At 37.4% G+C, this 18,911-nt stretch overlaps 1 protein-coding gene across 2 annotated transcripts in view; it reads left to right on the plus strand.

Annotated features, from left to right (window-relative positions):
• The window catches only part of ASCC3 (activating signal cointegrator 1 complex subunit 3), a 508,554-nt gene that overhangs the window by 218,765 nt on the left and 270,878 nt on the right, over positions 1-18,911 (plus strand). For both annotated transcript variants that reach the window (XM_054023229.1, XM_054023231.1), the window contains exons 12-13: positions 10,036-10,212; positions 15,831-15,902. In XM_054023229.1, coding sequence (XP_053879204.1) covers positions 10,036-10,212; positions 15,831-15,902 — 249 coding nt within the window. The remainder of the gene's footprint in view (positions 1-10,035; positions 10,213-15,830; positions 15,903-18,911) is intronic.

Raw genomic sequence — 18,911 nt, forward strand, 5'->3', positions numbered from 1 at the left:
AGTACAGTGGGACCAGAGTCTCTTTCTAGGCACAACTGTAATAAAAATAACGAGGAATGACACAGGAAACACCAAAATATGAATTTTTATGCAGCGTATGTATATAAAGTATGCAAATAGGCATTAAGACAGACTTTTATAAACATGCATAGGCAAATATGAACACAAATTAACACTTGCAGAGATTACAAACGAAGACACAGTACACAAAATATACAATCTTTTGATTCCCACATTCTAAAAATCTATCTAAATCATTAGAAAAAAATAAAGTTCACATCTGGATATAAATCACTGAAAGGCTAAACTATAATTACAGCAGAAAAAGTGGGAGGAGAGGAGGAGAAAAGGATATACAGTTAACTTTCTTTCTCTGGCCTTTTAAGATGACCATATCAGCATTAGCTTGGCTACACTGTATCTCCTGGGTAGTAATAGTGTATTTTATTTATACCGAACTATAAGCATGTATGAGACTTTACCAATAGCCTATGACCCAAATAACCTTCAATTCAAATTACATATACAAGCACAAAGTAGTTGAGAAAGGAGAGCGATGACTGTCAAGCAATTTGGATCTGACGAAGTAGGCATTCACCCACGAAAGCTTATGCCCCAATACATCTGTTAGTCTTAAAGGTGCCACAGGACTCTCTGAAGCAATTTGGCTTGTTTAGGTTGAGCAGACTTCTTGTTGCTCCCTGGTTCTTTAATTATTAAAAAAAAGTTTGTAATATTTTGAAGGAATAGAAGGGCAGAGTGGTGGAAGGCAAGTGGACCAAAGTGAGTTTTTAGGAAAGAGTTGGAGGTGAGCAAAGAATCTCGGTACATGGTCAAAGAGGGATTCCAGGGCACAGTGTTAAATATAGGGACAGGAGTGGAAGAAAGGAAACAATGAGTCATATTTTATAGTATTGCTGATTTGACATCAAAGTTTTGGTACAGTGGCAGTTATTAAAAAGTCAGCATTTTCCATCAGTTGCCACACAGTGTTTTCTGACATTCCTATGGCTGGCAAATATTAACTTTTCTAATTACTTTTACTATACTGTAGAGCAACAGCTTCCATAGTTAAGGTACTTTTAATTAATAAGCCTTATGTTGATAATCTCTAAATTCATTTTGGTAGAAGAAGGATTAGTTTCTGTTGAAGAGCTCACATTAAGACCTCTTTGCACCTGGGAATGTTTTGTGTAAATTTGATGTTAATCTGCCAAGATTTTTTTGAGATACGTGTGTTTTGTACACCCCCCTCCCCCTTTTTATTTTTAAAAGCACTCCTAGTTCTGGTCCTGACTTTGAGTGCTGAGAACACTTTTTGGGGAGGAATCTGGTGTGGTGTGTGTTTCGTTTTGGGATGGTTAGGTTTTTTTTTGTACCCAGTGCTTATACAGTTCTCTCTCACCTATTTTCCTTCTTTTAGATCAGGATTTAGGTTACTTTTTCTTGGGAAAGCCCAGTAGTGATTAGCTTTAATGTAGCAGTTCATACAATATACCACATCATTGCCAATAACAAAGATGTGAACTCACCCACCCCAACCCTGAAAAATAATCTTGATGACCTAACAAACTCCATGAAGCCAATGAAATTCCTAGTCGAGGCTCCTATTCTAATGTGTCTGCTTTAAATATGTTGACAATACAGAAAAATCAGAGAAATCTGATTGAACATATTGTGATGCATGGTATTGGAGAACACTGACATACTGAGGGATGATTTTAAATAACATCAGATTTAATGTTGAATATTCTGTCACTTGTGGCTTTAAACTAGATTATTAACAATATTTCAATGACTATTTTGTTTATATTTAAACAAAAAAAAAACCCCCAAAACCTGTGAATTTATTTGAGAACTTTCAAATATTTTTATGGGTTAATGTACATGAAACAGAAGAATCGTGCTAATAACTTTAACTTACAGATATTTTAAACATTCTTTTATGTAGAAAAGGAAATTCCATTACTGATGTTTGATACTTTGAGTTATGCTTGCATCAATGTTAACCCTCCCATTTTAGATTCATAAGGAGTTAGAATTCAGGACAGATTTTTTTTCCTTCTAATTAGAGATCAAACTAACTCATTTGCCAGATGAATAAATTTACGATGGTGTCACCAGTGAAGCCTTGCAAATTGCAACTGGTATTTTCAAACTAAAATGGCATCGTTTGAAGACATGGATTTACTGGTCTATATAGCACATAGCTATATTTGATGTGCAAGACAGTACATTGTTCCAGACTTAACATGCAGTGTTTTTGTTAAATGCTTGGTGTAGTTTTACTGTGTGTTGAATAAAAGGAATCCACAACTGCATTTTGAAGCTAATATTTTCTTACTTTAAAGGCCATATGAAAATTAATAGATAGTATTTACTTGTCTAAATCTCAGTTTTTTTATGGATTAGAAGAAAAGACTTCCAGATTAACATGATGATGTCACCTTGCTGGTACCTGTGAACAAGCAGCAGAACTAATATATCAGCAAATGCCTACTGGTCTTACAGTTTCAAGACCAAGAGAGTTGTTTAAATAGAGAAAAATGGAATTGATTTGAAATCAGTTCACATTTTATGCTTCTGAGGAGTTGTTAGTAGCAGGCATAGCCAGTGCAGGTTTTTAAACTATAATTTGTTCCCTGTGATGGGGCATTCACCTCTTGTGGACACCTTCTGTCAGCTAGATGCAAGGCTGCTATCTTTCTTGGGTCTGGCACCTCCTGTCGGCTGCTGATCTCACTAGTCAGGTCTTCAGTGGCTCAGCTGTCCAGCCAAGCCCCACACAGTTAATATGCATGAATAAACCCCTTCCTGGGTAAAAAAGATCCATCAAGGACTATCACTGTGCCCCTGTTAGTGTCTTCATTCCTGTCTGTGGGCTCTTGTCTTCACTGGTTCTCACTACCTCAGAGTTCTCCAGCTAGGTCCTCTCTCAAGCTCAGGGGAGAGGGGTAACCAAGAGTTCACCAGACTATCTAGCTGCTGTTACCAGGGTCTTCAGCCCCGTCCCTGAGTCCTTTAAATTCCAGCCCTTTGCTTGGACTTCCAAATGAGCCTTGTCCCCTTCTCGGGGATTAGGCCACTTCCCAGTGGGGGGAACCTGGGCCTATTCACTACTCCAGGTCCCAACCTAGGGACCCCATATTTTTCTTGGTCTTCTTCCCACCGGATCTCTGCCCTGTCACCCATTCTCTTGGGGTTACAGTTCTCAAATCTACTCTATCTTTGCAGAAAGCAAAATGCAACCAGAACTCCATTTCTGGTTCTCTTGAGCTTCTGTGGCCAGAGTGGAGCACCCTTCATTATTGCCCCAGTCCCAGCCAGGAACTCAACTACTAATGCCCCTGAAGCTCTTTTAACTGAGACTGCTGGGCTCTTATTGGCTGCTTCTTATGAAGCCTCTCTTGAAAGGCATGAAGGACCCACCTTCGCTGCAGTAGGGTCATGGGGCCTCCAGCAGGGGACCTCAAAGGACCTGGTACACCCTTTCACATACCTCTTCCTGCAGAGAGGATGGGGAGGGGGTGCTCTATTGAGGATAACATCCCTTCCTATACAGTCTTTACCCTGCTTGCTCAGGGTCTCCTCTCCTAGGCTTCTCTTGGTGCAAGACTTCTGAATGTAAAATCTCCCTTTTCACAAGGTGATTGGTCCTTGAGGAGGAAATGGGTCCAGCCTTAGGTGTGACCCAATTAGCTCTTCTCCACAGGTACAGAAAATAAGCAGAGCCACATAACAAGCAGATGTGTGGCTAAATCAGGCATGGAGTGTAGATAAGAGATAAGCCTGTACAGTCAAAGGGGAGAGAGGGAAACTCTGGGTACGAAGTCCTGGAAGTTGAGAGACTCCAGGGAGCAGGAGCATTGCATGAAATATTCTACATAATGACTCTTCCTGGCTCTTAGTCAGAGGGCTGGGGATGCAAGTCTGCAGGGAGCAGGAGCCAGCTAGGAAGACTGTAGTGTGGAGAGCAAATCTGCTAGAAGAAAGCAGCAGGGATGGAACTAAGAACCCTACATAAAGGGTTGTGAACCAGCTTGGAAGGCTGGGTGGGAGTTCTTGTGTTTCCTTTTAAACTTTGTTAGTAAACCTAGGCCCCCAAGGAGAGGTGTTACTCAATACATGAAAGTCTATGTCAAAGTTATTGAGGTGCCTAAAAATGGGAACCCGAGGCAGTGGGTGGGCAGTGCTGCTATAGGCCTGAACTACCAAGCCCTTATTCTGGAGATTTTTTGTGTGACCTCTAATAAAGGTCAAAAGAATTAAAATAAGTGTGAATTCTCCCTGTGCACATCTGCAAGTCTCTGTTCTTCGTGCTTTATAGTGTTCTATGAGAACCAATCAGTTAGCTAATGTTACTGTATTCCTATGCTATTGAGTGGATCACATCCACTGTCTAATCATCCAAGTTGTGATCACTGCACTCGCATTACCATACCACTTTTGAAGTACACTTTGATCACTTGACAGCTATTTCTCCTTATGCATGTTCGTATTTTTTATGGTCTGTTACTGTGCTTATTGTAACGGTCTCTGCACACAGGTTTTCAAGTTTGGGTTCTCTGTGCATCAGGAATTGTTCCTCTTCATGTCCCCTGAGAAGCTTGTCCTCTCTTTTTTTCTCAAGAACATTTAATCCTTCCACATTCAAGACATCACACTTTCTTTGCTTTGTCTTTATGTAAAGCACCCTATGATTGAGTCCTTTACTCTCCTGATATTCAAGACATATTTGATGCTCCTTTGAATAGGACATAATCAGGCAGAAAATCAGGCGCTTTGTTCATCCTTCATGCATTTCAGAGAGACTAAGTAGGTATCTAGTGTGAGACTTCCACTCTACTGCACCAATATCCTTAGATTAAATCTATGTCAGTTATTTGGAATTAAAGCCACACTAGCAAAGCAGTTGTGGTTCAGACCACAATGATCTTGTTATCAATGGTTTACAACTTTTTAAAATGAAAACATTTTGGGATGAAATCTCTCATATTTCCAGGTCCCAAGTACTGGGTTTGGGGGTGCGTGTGTGTGTGTGTGTGTGTGTGTGTGTGTTGGAAATTTGAAGGAAAGCTAGTGAGTTGTTATACGTCAGGGAGTGTTTTTCAGTTGGTGGGCCGGGGGGACCAAAACAAAACTACTTCTGCAGTTGAACATTTATATGGTGGTCAGATAACTTAAAAATATAGTTTCAGTTTAAGATACTACACTTGGCATAATACAAAGACTTCAAGAAACAAATCTGTTTGAGAAATAAAAGTTATTAATGAGTGAAAACGATATGCTGCTTGAGTAATGTTCTTTCTTTGACTTAAATGCACACAAAATGAATTATCAAAATATACAGTATAAATTCTGTAAACATACAAAATAAGCTGCCTAAACTGGACTAAATGGGCAATAGAGGCTGTTTTGGAGGAATACATTAAAGTGCAATGAAATCATCTTACTGTTCACAAATAATTATTTTTAATATGTTCTTTGTTCATTATTTGCTTGTAGTATACTTCTCATATTATTTTTAACAAATTTTGCTTCCACACATTTGCACGATGATTGTGTTAATAAAAGAGGACTCATTTCCTGGGAAGCTGAAAAAATGTCTTGCTTAAAGGCAGTCTTGCCTGTATATTATTTCTTGTTTAGTCTCTTGTCTTTTTTACTAGAAACCAGACTCTGGTACTTGTCATTTCATCTGTTTCTATTAATTAGTCCCTGCCTGGATATACAATCCTGTTTTCTGACACTGTCATCATCTCTAGACCAATGCATTTGATGTAATGAACAGGTATGATCCCATTTAAGGCATAAGCAACAGGACCAAGTTGGCTCATTAGAGACAAAAGTCTAGTTTTCATATAAGGTGCCACAAGTAGTTTGGAACATGGGAATTTGAGGTAAACCCAGGGATCCATCACTTACCGTGTGATGTCCCTGACTTTGGCCAATGTCCAGGAGCTTCATGTGTGTGTGTGTGTGTGTGTGTGTGTGTGTGTGGACAATGAAAGAACACTCTGGATATTAGAAATTTTCTTCTTAACCCCAGGCATTTTAGTGATTGGATTATGCCCTGAAGTATGAGTGATTTACATTACTTAGGGGACAGGTCCTCTGTGTGTGTGTGTGTGTGTGTAATTTTCCATAAACAATCATTTTATATATATGTGTGTGTACATATACATGCATATTGTGTGTATAGATACACACGTGTATATACGCATCTGTTATTTATGGGAAATGTGTGTGTGCATGCATATATATATATACATGTGTGTATGTACACACACATATATATACAAACACATGCATAAAGTATTCGTGTGTATACATTTTCCATAAACAACTTTATTCAAAAGGATTTAAGGTTGTCTGTGTGACATTTCTCCCATGCAAACTCTAAAAAGCAAGGAAATACCAAATTATGGGACATCTCTTCATTGACTCTTAATGCTCACACGGTATATTGTCACTGTCAGTGACAGACTCCTCACATTTTTACAAAGAACTTTTTTCTTCCTCCAACAAATAAGGAAACATGCTACACCCAACACATTAATCTCCTTCATACTATAATGCAAAACTGAGTGCAGCCTGAGTTACATCATCAAATAGTCAGGTTTGACATATCCCAAGTTAACTGTATTGCATGTTATGTGTTTATGGCGGAAGCATGAGACTGGTGGGATAGAGAAGTGAAGAGAGCTATTAGTGAGGCTAGAGAAGGAAGAATAGAGGAGGTAGGAATGCATAATGGTTACTTTCACTAGGAAATAGTAAAAAATGATAAAGGACAAAATGAAAACTTGGCAAAGCACATGGAGCGTCTGCCAGCTTAACAGATTGTGGTCCTGAGAGTCGGAGCAGAGTTTAAGTTAAAACCTGGGATGGGTGCAGATGAAGACAGTCACCTGGAACATGTTGAAAGCTTGTGATGATGAGACCACTGATTAAAATTATTGAACTTTTCAATAAAGTATGGGACCAAGAAAAGCCTCCAGAACAATGGAAAAATGGCACTGTGATCAAAATACCAAAAGAAAGGTGACCTAAGTAATTATATTAAATGGAAAAGTGTTACATTCCTTTCAGTGATAGACAAAGTCTTCTGCATATCATCTTCTGTAGAATAAAAGAAGCAGTTGTAGCAAAGCTAAGGGAAGAGCAGGCTGAGTTTAGAATGAAAAAAAATTGTGTAAATCAGATTTTCACTCTGACTAGTCATTGAAGAGAGCATCAAATAACAAAAACCATTTATTGTAAACTTCAGAGGCATTCAGAAAGCGTTTGATGGCCTCCATCACAATTCACTCTGGAATATCTTGAAATGTTATAGTCTACTAATAACAATAATTGTCATCTAGGCTTTCTATCTTCTTTTGCTGTGTAGAGTTACCTAACATCTGCCATGGCAAGTGTGCCATTGGGCAGCTGGAAGAAGACCTAAAAGGTACCGACTGAAAGAATCCCTCCATGAAATGGTACTTAGGGTATGTGTACACTACAGTGGCTATAGCAGCATAGCTATGGCGCTGCCACTGTGCCACTATAGTGCTATAATGTCGATGCTTCCTATGTCGACCAAAGGTTTTTTTCCATCAATGTATTTAGTGCACCTCTCCAAGAAGCGGTAGCTAGGTCAATGGAAGAATTCTTCTGTTGATCTGTGTTTACAGTGGTGTTAGGTCAACCTAACTAGGTTGCACAGAATGTGAAATTTTTCCCCACCCTGACCCATGTAGCTGGGTTGATCTACTTTTTTAGGTGTAGACCAGGCCATAGAGGAGGAAAGGTTTTGAGACTTACAACACCGAGGACAGGCAAAGAGTGGCCCAAGATAGACAGGTATGACTGAGCCTTTTTCTTGCCCTAAGTGACATCTGACAGTGCGGAAAGGATCAGATTCTGTCAGAACAACTAACAAAGTTGACAAAAGAGATAGGAAAGGTGTCAAATTCAATTTCGAAGAGCGAGAGTTTCAAATGGAGACTGGACATCCAAAAAGAGATGACGGTGGGATATATTCAGATGAAAGATTGGAAGTGGAGAGATATTATTACTGTTTAACTATTATTTAACTCCCCCAAAGTGTGCTATATGCTTCAGAGACATGCAAATGACAAGTGGCATGTTTTGAAGAGTTTGTGTTTTGTTTAATTACAACATGTAATATGATGAGTGATAGCAAACAAGTTGGAATGGGAAGATGCCAATAATATTAGCATTACGTTTGCCAAGTGCATATCTATATTTAGGAATGCAGGAATTACCATACTTAATCAGACCCAAGGTCCATTTATACCAATATATTATGTTTCTGATAATTCCAGAACCAGATACACCAGAGGAAGATGTAAGAACCCAGAAGTAGGGAGACGTGGGATAATCTGTCCTCTATATAGGTCTCATTCTAGACTCTAGTAGTTAGAGATTGATCTGTGCCCCAAAACACAGAATTTTTGTCATGAATTATATTATTATAACTCCTGGATATTCTTGATATCCTTAAAAATATCCAATCTCTGTTTGAATCCTGTTAAGTTCTTGTCTTCAGTGACTTCCTATGGCAACAAGGTCTTCATTTTAATCACATGTTGTGTGAAAAAGTATTTCCTTTTATTGGTTTTGAATTTCCCAACTTTTAATTTAATTGAATGTTCCTTTATTCTTGTGTTAAAAAACTGGGAACTTCCATTCTGCCTGTCAACCTTTTCCGTCTCATTCTTTATTTTATACACTTTTTTATCATGTTCCAGTCTTGATTGTCTTCTTTCTATTTATTAGTGTACTTTTTAAAAAAAAAAATCAGGTTAATTTCTTAAATATCTTTTTTTATTATGGAGCAACTGGAGGGTAAAGGAGACTAGCTGGAATGTGACAGAATGAATGTGAAAAGATGAAGGGGAAAGGTGAAGAGGTAGGAGGGATGAGGAGAGGAAGATGATGGAGAATGTTGAAAATTCTCTCCCACTCTGGTTTCTCAAAGGCCTTGGTTTCTCGAATGCACTCTCTCATGAGAGGAACTTTAACATACCTTGTCTTTGAAAAATGGGGAAGTCGTCATGTGTCTGCTGCATTGAATCTCTGGCAAATTTGTCTCAATTTGCCATGGAAGATTGAATTAGAGATTTCTCCTTAGGTTGGATTTCCTCAACAGAATAATGCATGTAATTGTATTATTCTGCACCAATTTTACTCTTACAAAAATCATAAAATCTCCACTGTGTACAGGGAAGAAAATCAATTTATGTATCAAAAAGAAATCATAATGCAAAGGAGATGATACAAATTACACAATTAAAAAGTGATTATTTTACAGTGATTTGGTACTCTAAAGATTGCCTTGAGGTTTATGCAAACTAAACTAGAATAATAAGAAAAATTATATTTGAAAATGGTTTCTATCTACAAGTACAGGTAACATACAAACTCTTACGTGAAAAGAAATATCTCATTGCAACAAAAGCTTATCTGAGTGTATCTGATCAAGACATTTCATACATGTCATCATTACATTAAAACGTTGTTATATAGTCATAAGTAGACTTTTTTTTCCAGTAGAGACTGAATATCAGTACAGAGGGCAGACGGCAATGTTAAAAATGAATTAACCTAATTATACCATTTAAATAGCTATCTCGGTATTGTCTTCAGCTTCATCAACCTCATATTTGTGGTCTGAATTAGAGTGAGGGAGCCTAATTATCTCTTTCTTAACTAGACCCTGTAATTGACCTTTTAAAAGGTGGCTGTTATTACAGATTCAACTTTTTTATGCCAATACAAAACTATTAACTTTATTGGGTGAAGTAAAATATTTTAAGAAGAGGAGGTATTAGAATGTTTTAATGGAGATGAGTGAAGAATAGACAGGAACCATCAGTCTCCTTCTTTATGTTTAAACTATTAACTGTTTGTATCACATTATTGTCTTGCGCTTATTTTATAAGATATGTTTTAATCCTTTTCTGTATCTGATTTATAAAACTCAGATTATTTACTCATATCTAAGTCATTTTTTTAACTTTTTGATAGGTTGAATCTACACAGAGCATGATCAGGATTTTGGGCCTTTCGGCTACATTACCCAATTACCTTGATGTTGCCACATTTCTACATGTTAATCCCTACATTGGACTATTCTATTTCGATGGCCGTTTTCGACCTGTACCACTTGGGCAGACATTTATAGGAATTAAAACAACAAATAAGGTAAATGACTATGGAAAATCTGAAAGATTTTTTTGGACATTTATACACAGTTATGGATTCCAGCATGTGTGTTTATAAATGCCTTCCTACCTATCTGGGCAGTGGCGGATACTCCAGATTATATTATTCTTTAGTGCAGGAGCCTCCTGCATCGTAAGTAGATCTCTTCTCAAACACACAGGCTCAGAAGTTACTTTCAAATTTTCAGAATAATACCATCTTGTATAACTTAGACTGGAACTTAGAATTTTCGCTGTGGTTAAACACCATTTTATCTCCTTTGTACTCTCCCCATTAAGCACAGTGTTTGATAACAGGATGGATCTAGACTGTTCTCAGTGGTAGCAGATGACCGAACAAGGAGTAGCGGTCTCAAGTTGCAGTGGGGGAGTGCTACTAGGAAAAACTTTTTCACTAGGGGGGTGGTGAAGCACTGGAATGGGTTACCTAGGGAGGTGGTGGAATCTCCTTCCTTGGAGGTTTTTAAGGTCAGGCTTTACAAAGCCCTGACTGGGATGATTTAGTTGGGAATTGGTCCTGCTTTGAGCAGGGGGTTGGACTAGATGACCTCCTGAGGTCCCTTCCAACCCTGATATTCTATGATTCTATAACAAAGCTCTATCCTGATTAAACACAGTGATTGTCATCAGTTGGTGAGTTTCCTTACCAAGTCTTGTTGTGAAGTGTGTTTTCAAATCAGATTGTTCTGACCAGTTCTCTCATTTCAGTCCTTATCTTTGGTGGAAATTATGGAATTAGATTTGTTTTGCTGTTAGGATACGTGAGAAGTAACAGCACTCAACTTGGTGGAAAGTACTCAAACGGTTTGGACATAAACGTTAAAAATACGATTTGATGTTTGGGTGACCAGGCAGCAATTGGGAAAAATTGGGACAGGGGGACATTGGGGGTAATAGGAGCCTATATAAGAAAAAAGACACAAAAATCGGGACTGTCCCTATAAAATCGGGACATCTGGTCATCCTATCTGATGTACTGAATGCCATATGAGTAATTATGATCAAAATCTGTCATAGGACAGCTATCAGCTTTGATGCATGCAGTTTGATAGCAAGAGACATGAAGGTAGTCTTTAACCCAGTCTTTCATATTCTTTTCCAAAATGAGAAATAGAGAGAAAATATAACCAAGGTATACACATCATGTAAAGTTAACTATATTTGTATTAGAATTCATACTGCATATTAAATCAGTCTGAGATAAATGTACTTGACACTTAAAACAAATACTAATTCTGCAGTTAAATACAAGTTAAATATACATCTTTCAGTGATTTTGCTTAGAAATAATTCCTCTATGTTTTACTCTCTGATTGCTAAAGCAAAGTAAGATAAATCATATTTTATAGCCCAACTTGTGATACTACCTTAGAATATACTACTAGTCTGTATGTTGCCTATTATTTTTAAATTGCATTTTCAACCAAAAGTTAGTTTCAGAGCTCCATCGATAATATGGTATGTTTTTAAAACAGTGAAAAATGACTTTCTCATTAGGTTCTTTAAATAATTCACTCCATCCGCAATGCAGAAAAGAAAGGTGCCTTAAAACCATAGGGGAGCCATTTCACGTCTGTGCACACAGGGATAAGTTTACCATATGGTACTTATTATGATGTGCATATTTTAACCTTCATTAATTGTTTCAAGTACCTTCAATAATATTTGCTGTTGCCTTTCTTTAATCATTTCTTAATACTTCATTTGAATTTTTAGTTTATTCGTACTGTATCGTTAGAAAAAGGCAAAGATGTAGTTTCCTAATAGCAACTTTGGAATAAGCTTTATAACTTTTAAATTAAAGGAAACAACTATTTCAGGTATGTCACAAAGTATTGTTGAAATGACCATGAAATAACTAGTTCTTCTCCCTCCCTTTCTGCCTCCTCCCCCCCCCAAAAAATGCTAACAAGGAAGTGAAATGATCAATGAATTACCCCTCCTCAGATGAAAAAAAAGGTAGACCGATGAGATGCTTCCATTAATACCATAGGCTATGAAAAAGTCCTTGTATTGCTAAGAAGAATGTCATCAGAAATTTGAGATAGAAAAAACATTGTGGAGTCAATTGAATGTGCCTTACAGCAGCTGGCATCTTCAATGAAGAATGCAGAGTATTGAATCTCCAAGTCAGAAGATTACTTCCAGGACAATATAGGAACCGAACCTACCCAAACACAGTGTGAGACCTTGCAGAACCAGGTCTCTTTCTACACTCTCCCATCTCTCCCATGACCAAGGAGACAGCACAAATGTGTTTGTGGGGCCAACAAGCAACTCTTGACACAACCCACTAAAGCAGTTGTTAGGTCTAATACTAGCATTGTTATTCCTTGGTAGAAGGAGATCATCAGCCAACACAACGCAGTGTTCATAGCTGGTCTGGCAAATATCAAGGAGCTGTGAGGCAGCTAGATACTGTGAGAGTTGCCTTGCCACAACTTTCTCAGTAACCTTATCCGAAAAAGTGAAGATTGGCCAATTAGCAATCTGTTTCCAGATTGTGTCCATAGACTGCTCACAAGGCCCCTTCAAAACAGACAGCATCTTCCTCTCTTTAGTAGAAGCAGCCATAATAACGAACCATAAGGGGCCCTATCATTTCCCCACATACTTTCAGGAGCTAGGAGGCACATGGGTCTAAGGCAGGGGTTCTCAAACTGGGGGTCAGAACCCCTCAGGGGGTCACGAGGTTATTAAACGGGGGGGTCGCAAGCTGTCAACCTCCATCCCAAACCCCGTTTTGCCTCCAGTATTTATAATGGTGTTAAATATATATTAAAATGTTTTTAATTTATAAGGGGGGAGGGGGTCACACTCAGAGGCTTGCTATGTGAAAGGGGTCACCAGTAAAAAAGTTTGAGAGCCACTGGTCTAAGGCATTGGTCTGATGTTTTTCAAACACCTCTCCTACCTCAGTGAGTAATGAATGCCAAAACTTAAACAGAAAACACCTTTGCATTTGTCCCCCTCTAGTTATTGTTCTGTTCAAAAGGGCAGATACATCTCAGCCCAGATCGGAAGGTTCTCCCTCTCTTCTTCCCCCCTCCCACCCACGCCGAAAAATACCTAATGGTTGGATTGGAAAAGCTTAGCTAAAGTACTTCCTTGTTGGCTGGAATTGTTTTTCACTTAACATTATCTCAGTTAAGTAGGATTTGTCCAAAAGAGCTATAGAATAGGAAACATGCATCAGCTTATACGAAAAAGTAATATCCAGTGCCAAGAATGTCTCGATCCACTATTAGTCATTTTAATTAGGTGCTGAAAGTTTGACAAACTGGATGGGGTTTTCTCATTTGCAACATAAAACAAACTGGTTTTGTGTCCCTAGTGTAGAAAGTGGATAAAATTCTTAGGTACATGAGTTAATGCATATTTGTTTCTTTGCTGTTCTTAAGTCCGGACACTAGATCAGGGTTAGGCAACCTATGGCATGCATGCCAAAGGTGGCACGTGAGCTGATTTTCAGTGGCACTCACACTGCCCGGGTCCTGGCCACCGGTCCGGGGGGGCTCTGCATTTTAATTTAATTTTAAATGAAGCTTCTTAAACATTTTTAAAAACCTTATTTACTTTACATACAACAATAGTTTAGTTATATATTATAGACTTATTAAAAGAGACCTTCTAAAAACGTTAAAATGTATTACTGGCTCGTGAAACCTTAAATTGGAGTGAATAAATGAAGACTCGGCACACCACTTCTGAAAGGTTGCTGACCCCCGCACTAGATAATGATAGTGCTTTTTTTCCTCTGTTTTATTTGATATGGTTAGAGAACCATTAGCCACAGTGTACAACCTGGCCTGCACAAAATTAAAATTGGCCAAAGAAAGTACAAAATAATTCTCTCCTGTTTAAGTGAAAACAGATCACACAATTTCAAAACTTACTGACATTTGTACAAAAGTTTTGTTCCATACCAGTGTTGAACATCAATTAGGCAGAAATTCCAGTCAGAGATTCTTTCCATCTCCTAACGTGGCCTGAAGCACAATTTTGCTTGATATGACTTTAAATGTAGTATATGGTTAAAAGAAAGATTGAGACCATAATAAAATCAGTTTATGTGAACAAATGACTCTTCGACAAATTTGAGATAAAAATAATAAGATCGATTGGATATTGTGAATTTACAGTATGGTTTGAGCTCACTAGCCTTATACATGCCACCACTTTTTCCTTTTCTTTTTACTGATAGTATGTTTAAAACATTTCTGTAGGGAGAAGATAATGGTGTGCAAATCCCACTAACAATTTTTCGATCAATAAATGAGAATTTCCTTCTCAACCCTCAAATTGTGCTTAGATTTTTCTTGTTTTTGTTTGTTAGTTTTACAAGCTTTACTGTGGCACCAAGAAATAATAGAGAGTCCCCCAGCTTGGCTACACATATAAAGGGAACTCTTTCAATCTTTCCCAAGTTTGTTGTTTATGTTGATGTATTTAAGTACCTATGAGACAAATCTGTAATTGATGCTGCTAGGAAGGCTTGGTTGAGATTAGCAGCACATCTAAAATGTCACCAACTGTTGCATAAAGATTTTTGTCTTTTAAGGAAACTGTAATAGATGGAAAACTGCTAATTTGAATACACTGATTAGGGAATATATATTCTGTCCCAACTAATACAAAAGGATCGTTTAAAAACTCATCTGTCAAATGTCTTTTTTTCCCCCCTTAAATGAACAAAATGAGCTATCGACTGAGTGTCAGCTCTGACTTTGAATTTCCTTGTTTCATTTTGTCACAACCTTAATGTTATATAACCTTTGTTTGAATGTAAGCAGTGATATTGAGAGAGTCAGACAAATATGTGCATGTTTATCTAAATTGCATAGATCTTCAGTTTGCAATGGTTATATTTAAATGAAGGACTCATCCCCAATAGTCTGTAATACTCTCCTACAAGAGCTAATAAGATATGGACAAAGTTACTGGCATAATACCTTAAATGTTTTTAACTAAAGCCACATTTAGTGATTGAGAGTCACTTGATAATCTTATTTTAATGTTACTCTTTACATCCTTGCACAGCACTGTCTTCTCTCACTTGCATCATGTCAAAAATTTTGATACTAAGATCTTGGTACGGAATTACTGATAAATAATAACATGATGGATTAATAGAACACTGTGTAAAAAGGGTCTGCTACTCTGCAAAATTGTTTCCACTTCCCATGACATTACATACACCTATAGAGAATCCTTTTAATACTAGCTGGAATTATTTGAATTTATGTGGGGGAAATGAACAATGACTTAGAAAGCTGATTTTATATCTGTGGATGTTACTATATGGATAGCAAATAAATTTTGCTTTATTAACCAATTCTTAGATGTGGTTGATATTCAAACACTTGTATTTAATTTTGTTAGACCCACTATGCTTTGTGCATATGCTAGTAGGACTTCGGTATGACAGGAAAAAAACTAGGTGTTTTTATATTGTATTTTTTATTAGATGTTAATGTTTGTTTCTAATAAGTATTTGGGTGGATTCCTTTAAATTGATTTAATATAAAGTATGTTTCAACTAGAATGAAAGACTGCCTTTTACTTTCAGTTGGTAATGTGTCACTTATTACTATCCAGGTGCAGCAGATGAATAATATGGACGAAGTATGTTATGAAAATGTTTTGAAGCAAATAACAGCTGGACACCAGGTATATTTATTTTTTTATTGTGTTTTTACTCAGAATCTGTTTCTTGAAAAAAATCTGAACAAGAATATTTAGTTTGTATTTTAAAGAAATGCTTTATTTTCCTCTTCTGTGTTCTAAGACGATTAACTCAGAGGCTTGATTTCTGAGTTCTTCTAAGCAGTAAAGTATTTTAATGAGAAATATTATCATGCATGAAAACTTACAGACTAAATGTTAACTTTTAACTAAGAAGCATAAGGCTGGAAAATACCTAGTATTTTGGTATAGCACTTTAAAACAACTGTTGTTGTTATTATATCAAATGATTATAATTGGTTTTGAATCATAATGCATGGCAGGTCTAGATTTTAGACTTATTACATTTTATAATAAAAATAAAATAGAAGTTATAGAACTCATCATGAAATTGTTTCTGAACAGATTCCCCATACCAACTGAACAACCTGCTTTTACTAGGGTTTGATGTATCAATAAATCAGCCATAGACAATTGGGGGATGTGTAAATATATTTGCTCTTATAATGGTAGTAATGCAGTTCATTACTGAGAAGTCCATCTCTTTAACAGATTTCACTTCTTCCTTTCCATTTACCTAGGAGGTCATTAAACCAATAGTCTCTCAATGATGCTGTTCAAAGTTTGCTGTAAATTGTCACTCAGGAAAGAGATAAACTATTCTAAAGTATAGTTTTAAATGTAGCTAAGTGTAACTTTAGTGATCAGAATTTCTTTCAGTCTCTGGCCTACTTCCTAATCCCACCTACATTTTTAAGAGGTGTACTATCTGAGATTAATATGTACATCACGTGCAAAGAATTCATTGTTTTTTACATGTTTAGCCGAGCATCTCCTATCTCTTGCTCTTTGAAGTGTCCCATCTAAAAATCACAATTAGTCCTCCAGTTCAGTCTGCAATGGAGGTTTCTGAAGTGCCTTTTTAGGTTTCATGCTGATGTCCAGTCAAGAAGCAGTTTGGGGTGTGGTTATTATCCACATGTCTGAATTGTTTATCACTCTTTTATTTCCTGCTTCTGGATCACCAGCTTTTAGAGCCTCATCTCCTCCTTGGTGCATCTAGGACAAGTCGCCATGGTCCTTATGGTGCATGGCCAGTGCAGCAACAAATGCTAGCACGTGCTCAATCCCTCCATGGTAACGCCAGTAAAAGATCTAGAGGTAAAAGAGATTTCAGTTCCCTTCCCAAAAACATCTTTGAGAGGGATTTCAAAGTATGGTCTGTTTCTCAGAAGAAATATTTGGTCAGGACTAGAGGAAGTGGATGTTGAAAATGAGAGAAATTACCTCAAAGGTCCTCAGTCTTCAAGGTCCCATAATGAGTCAGTGTCAACCTCCTATTCTCCTCCTCTTGATGATGTATTGTCAAGAAATGGCACCACAGTCCATATGGCCGAAGCATTAGAGAAATGACTTTCAGTCACAAGTAATGCACACAGAATCTCTGATCTCATCAAAGTTAAAGTAAAGGAGAGGAAACCCATTTGGTTGTTACAGGCAAGGTGGATTTTAACTCAGTGTTGCTCACAGTGTATCAGATGTAAGTAGCTTGAAGGATATCTCAAAAAAACAGATGTGATTGAAAAAACAATCTTACAGAAAATGGTAAAATGCATATTGAAATTACCAACACATTTTCATTTTTCTTTTTAGTTTGAAGATTTAAAATATGCTTGTTTCTATATTAAGTACTATATAAAACTATATGGAACAGGCTGATTGTCTGTGTAGTCTGGCATCCTGCCCCCGACAATGCAGAATGCTTCAAAAGAATCATAAACCTGCCCATAATCCACATGACATTGCAATAGATTATGATCGCTTGAAGATGAAGGAATTTTTTTAACGACTCTAGCAGGTGATTGGTGTGTTCTTTCTTTTTATCCTAGCCTGGTGTAACTGCAGAGTCTATTCTCTGAATATGTAGTCTTTTATACTTCTTACTAATCCATTTGCTGTCATACTACTCTGCAGCAGTGAGTGCTGTAGATTAATATGAACCATGTTGGGCAAATTAGTCACTCTTGCTATCCAACATTATATAAAAATGTGTAGCAAAAAGGTAGACATTAATGTGTCTCTGAATCCTCTGCTCCCAGGTGGGAGGAGAGAGAGCACCCCTGGAAGGAATTTTTGAATCCTTTGAGAGTAGCATTTGTTTTTCTAGAATTGTCATTCAGTGACAATGTTTTACTCCTTGTTTTACAAATGTTTTTGCATCCAGGTTGGGCATGAGCCTGTTTCTTTAATATTACCTATTATGTTTTGCCATTCTATATTTTTAGATATGTCTCAAGCTACTTACTTCCTGAGAGTGTGAATTATGTGCACATCGTATCTGCAAATCGGTTCCTCTCCTTTACATGTAAATCTGCTTCCTTGTAAAATATTTTAGAGGATTATTTCACCTAGCTAAGGGTCATGCTTTTTGGAATATTTCTTTACATCCTTTAGGCTGTCTATGTGCAATTTAGTAACTAGCTGGAAGGTTCTAGGTGCTGAGGTGATAGTGTATGACTGTCAGAAGAGGGATATCTCATGTTAGTCTCTACTTACAGGAGTTGGCAACCTTTCAGAAGTGGTGTGCTGAGTCTTCATTTATTCACTCGAATTTAAGGTTTCGCGTGCCAGTAATACATTTTAACTTTTTAGAAGGTCTCTTTCTATAAGTCTATAATATATAACTAAACTATTGTTGTATGTAAAGTAAATAAAGTTTTTAAAATTAAATTAAAATGCAGAGACTCCTCCCCCCCCCCCCCCCCCGGGACTGGTGGCCAGGACCTGTCCAGCAAGAGTGCTATTGAAAATCAGCTCGTGTGCCGCCTTTGGCATGCGTGCCATAGGTTGCCTACCCTGCTCTACTATCACTACTTCAGATGACCAAAAAGCTGTATGCTGTGTCTCACACTGGAACACAGGACACAATAATGAGAATCCTGTGTGACAGAAGCAGAATTAGAGGGAAAATAACTATCCTTTTTTAAAATCCAG

This window comes from Malaclemys terrapin, chromosome 3 (assembly GCF_027887155.1).
Source record: "Malaclemys terrapin pileata isolate rMalTer1 chromosome 3, rMalTer1.hap1, whole genome shotgun sequence".
Classification (NCBI taxonomy): Eukaryota; Metazoa; Chordata; order Testudines; family Emydidae; genus Malaclemys; species Malaclemys terrapin.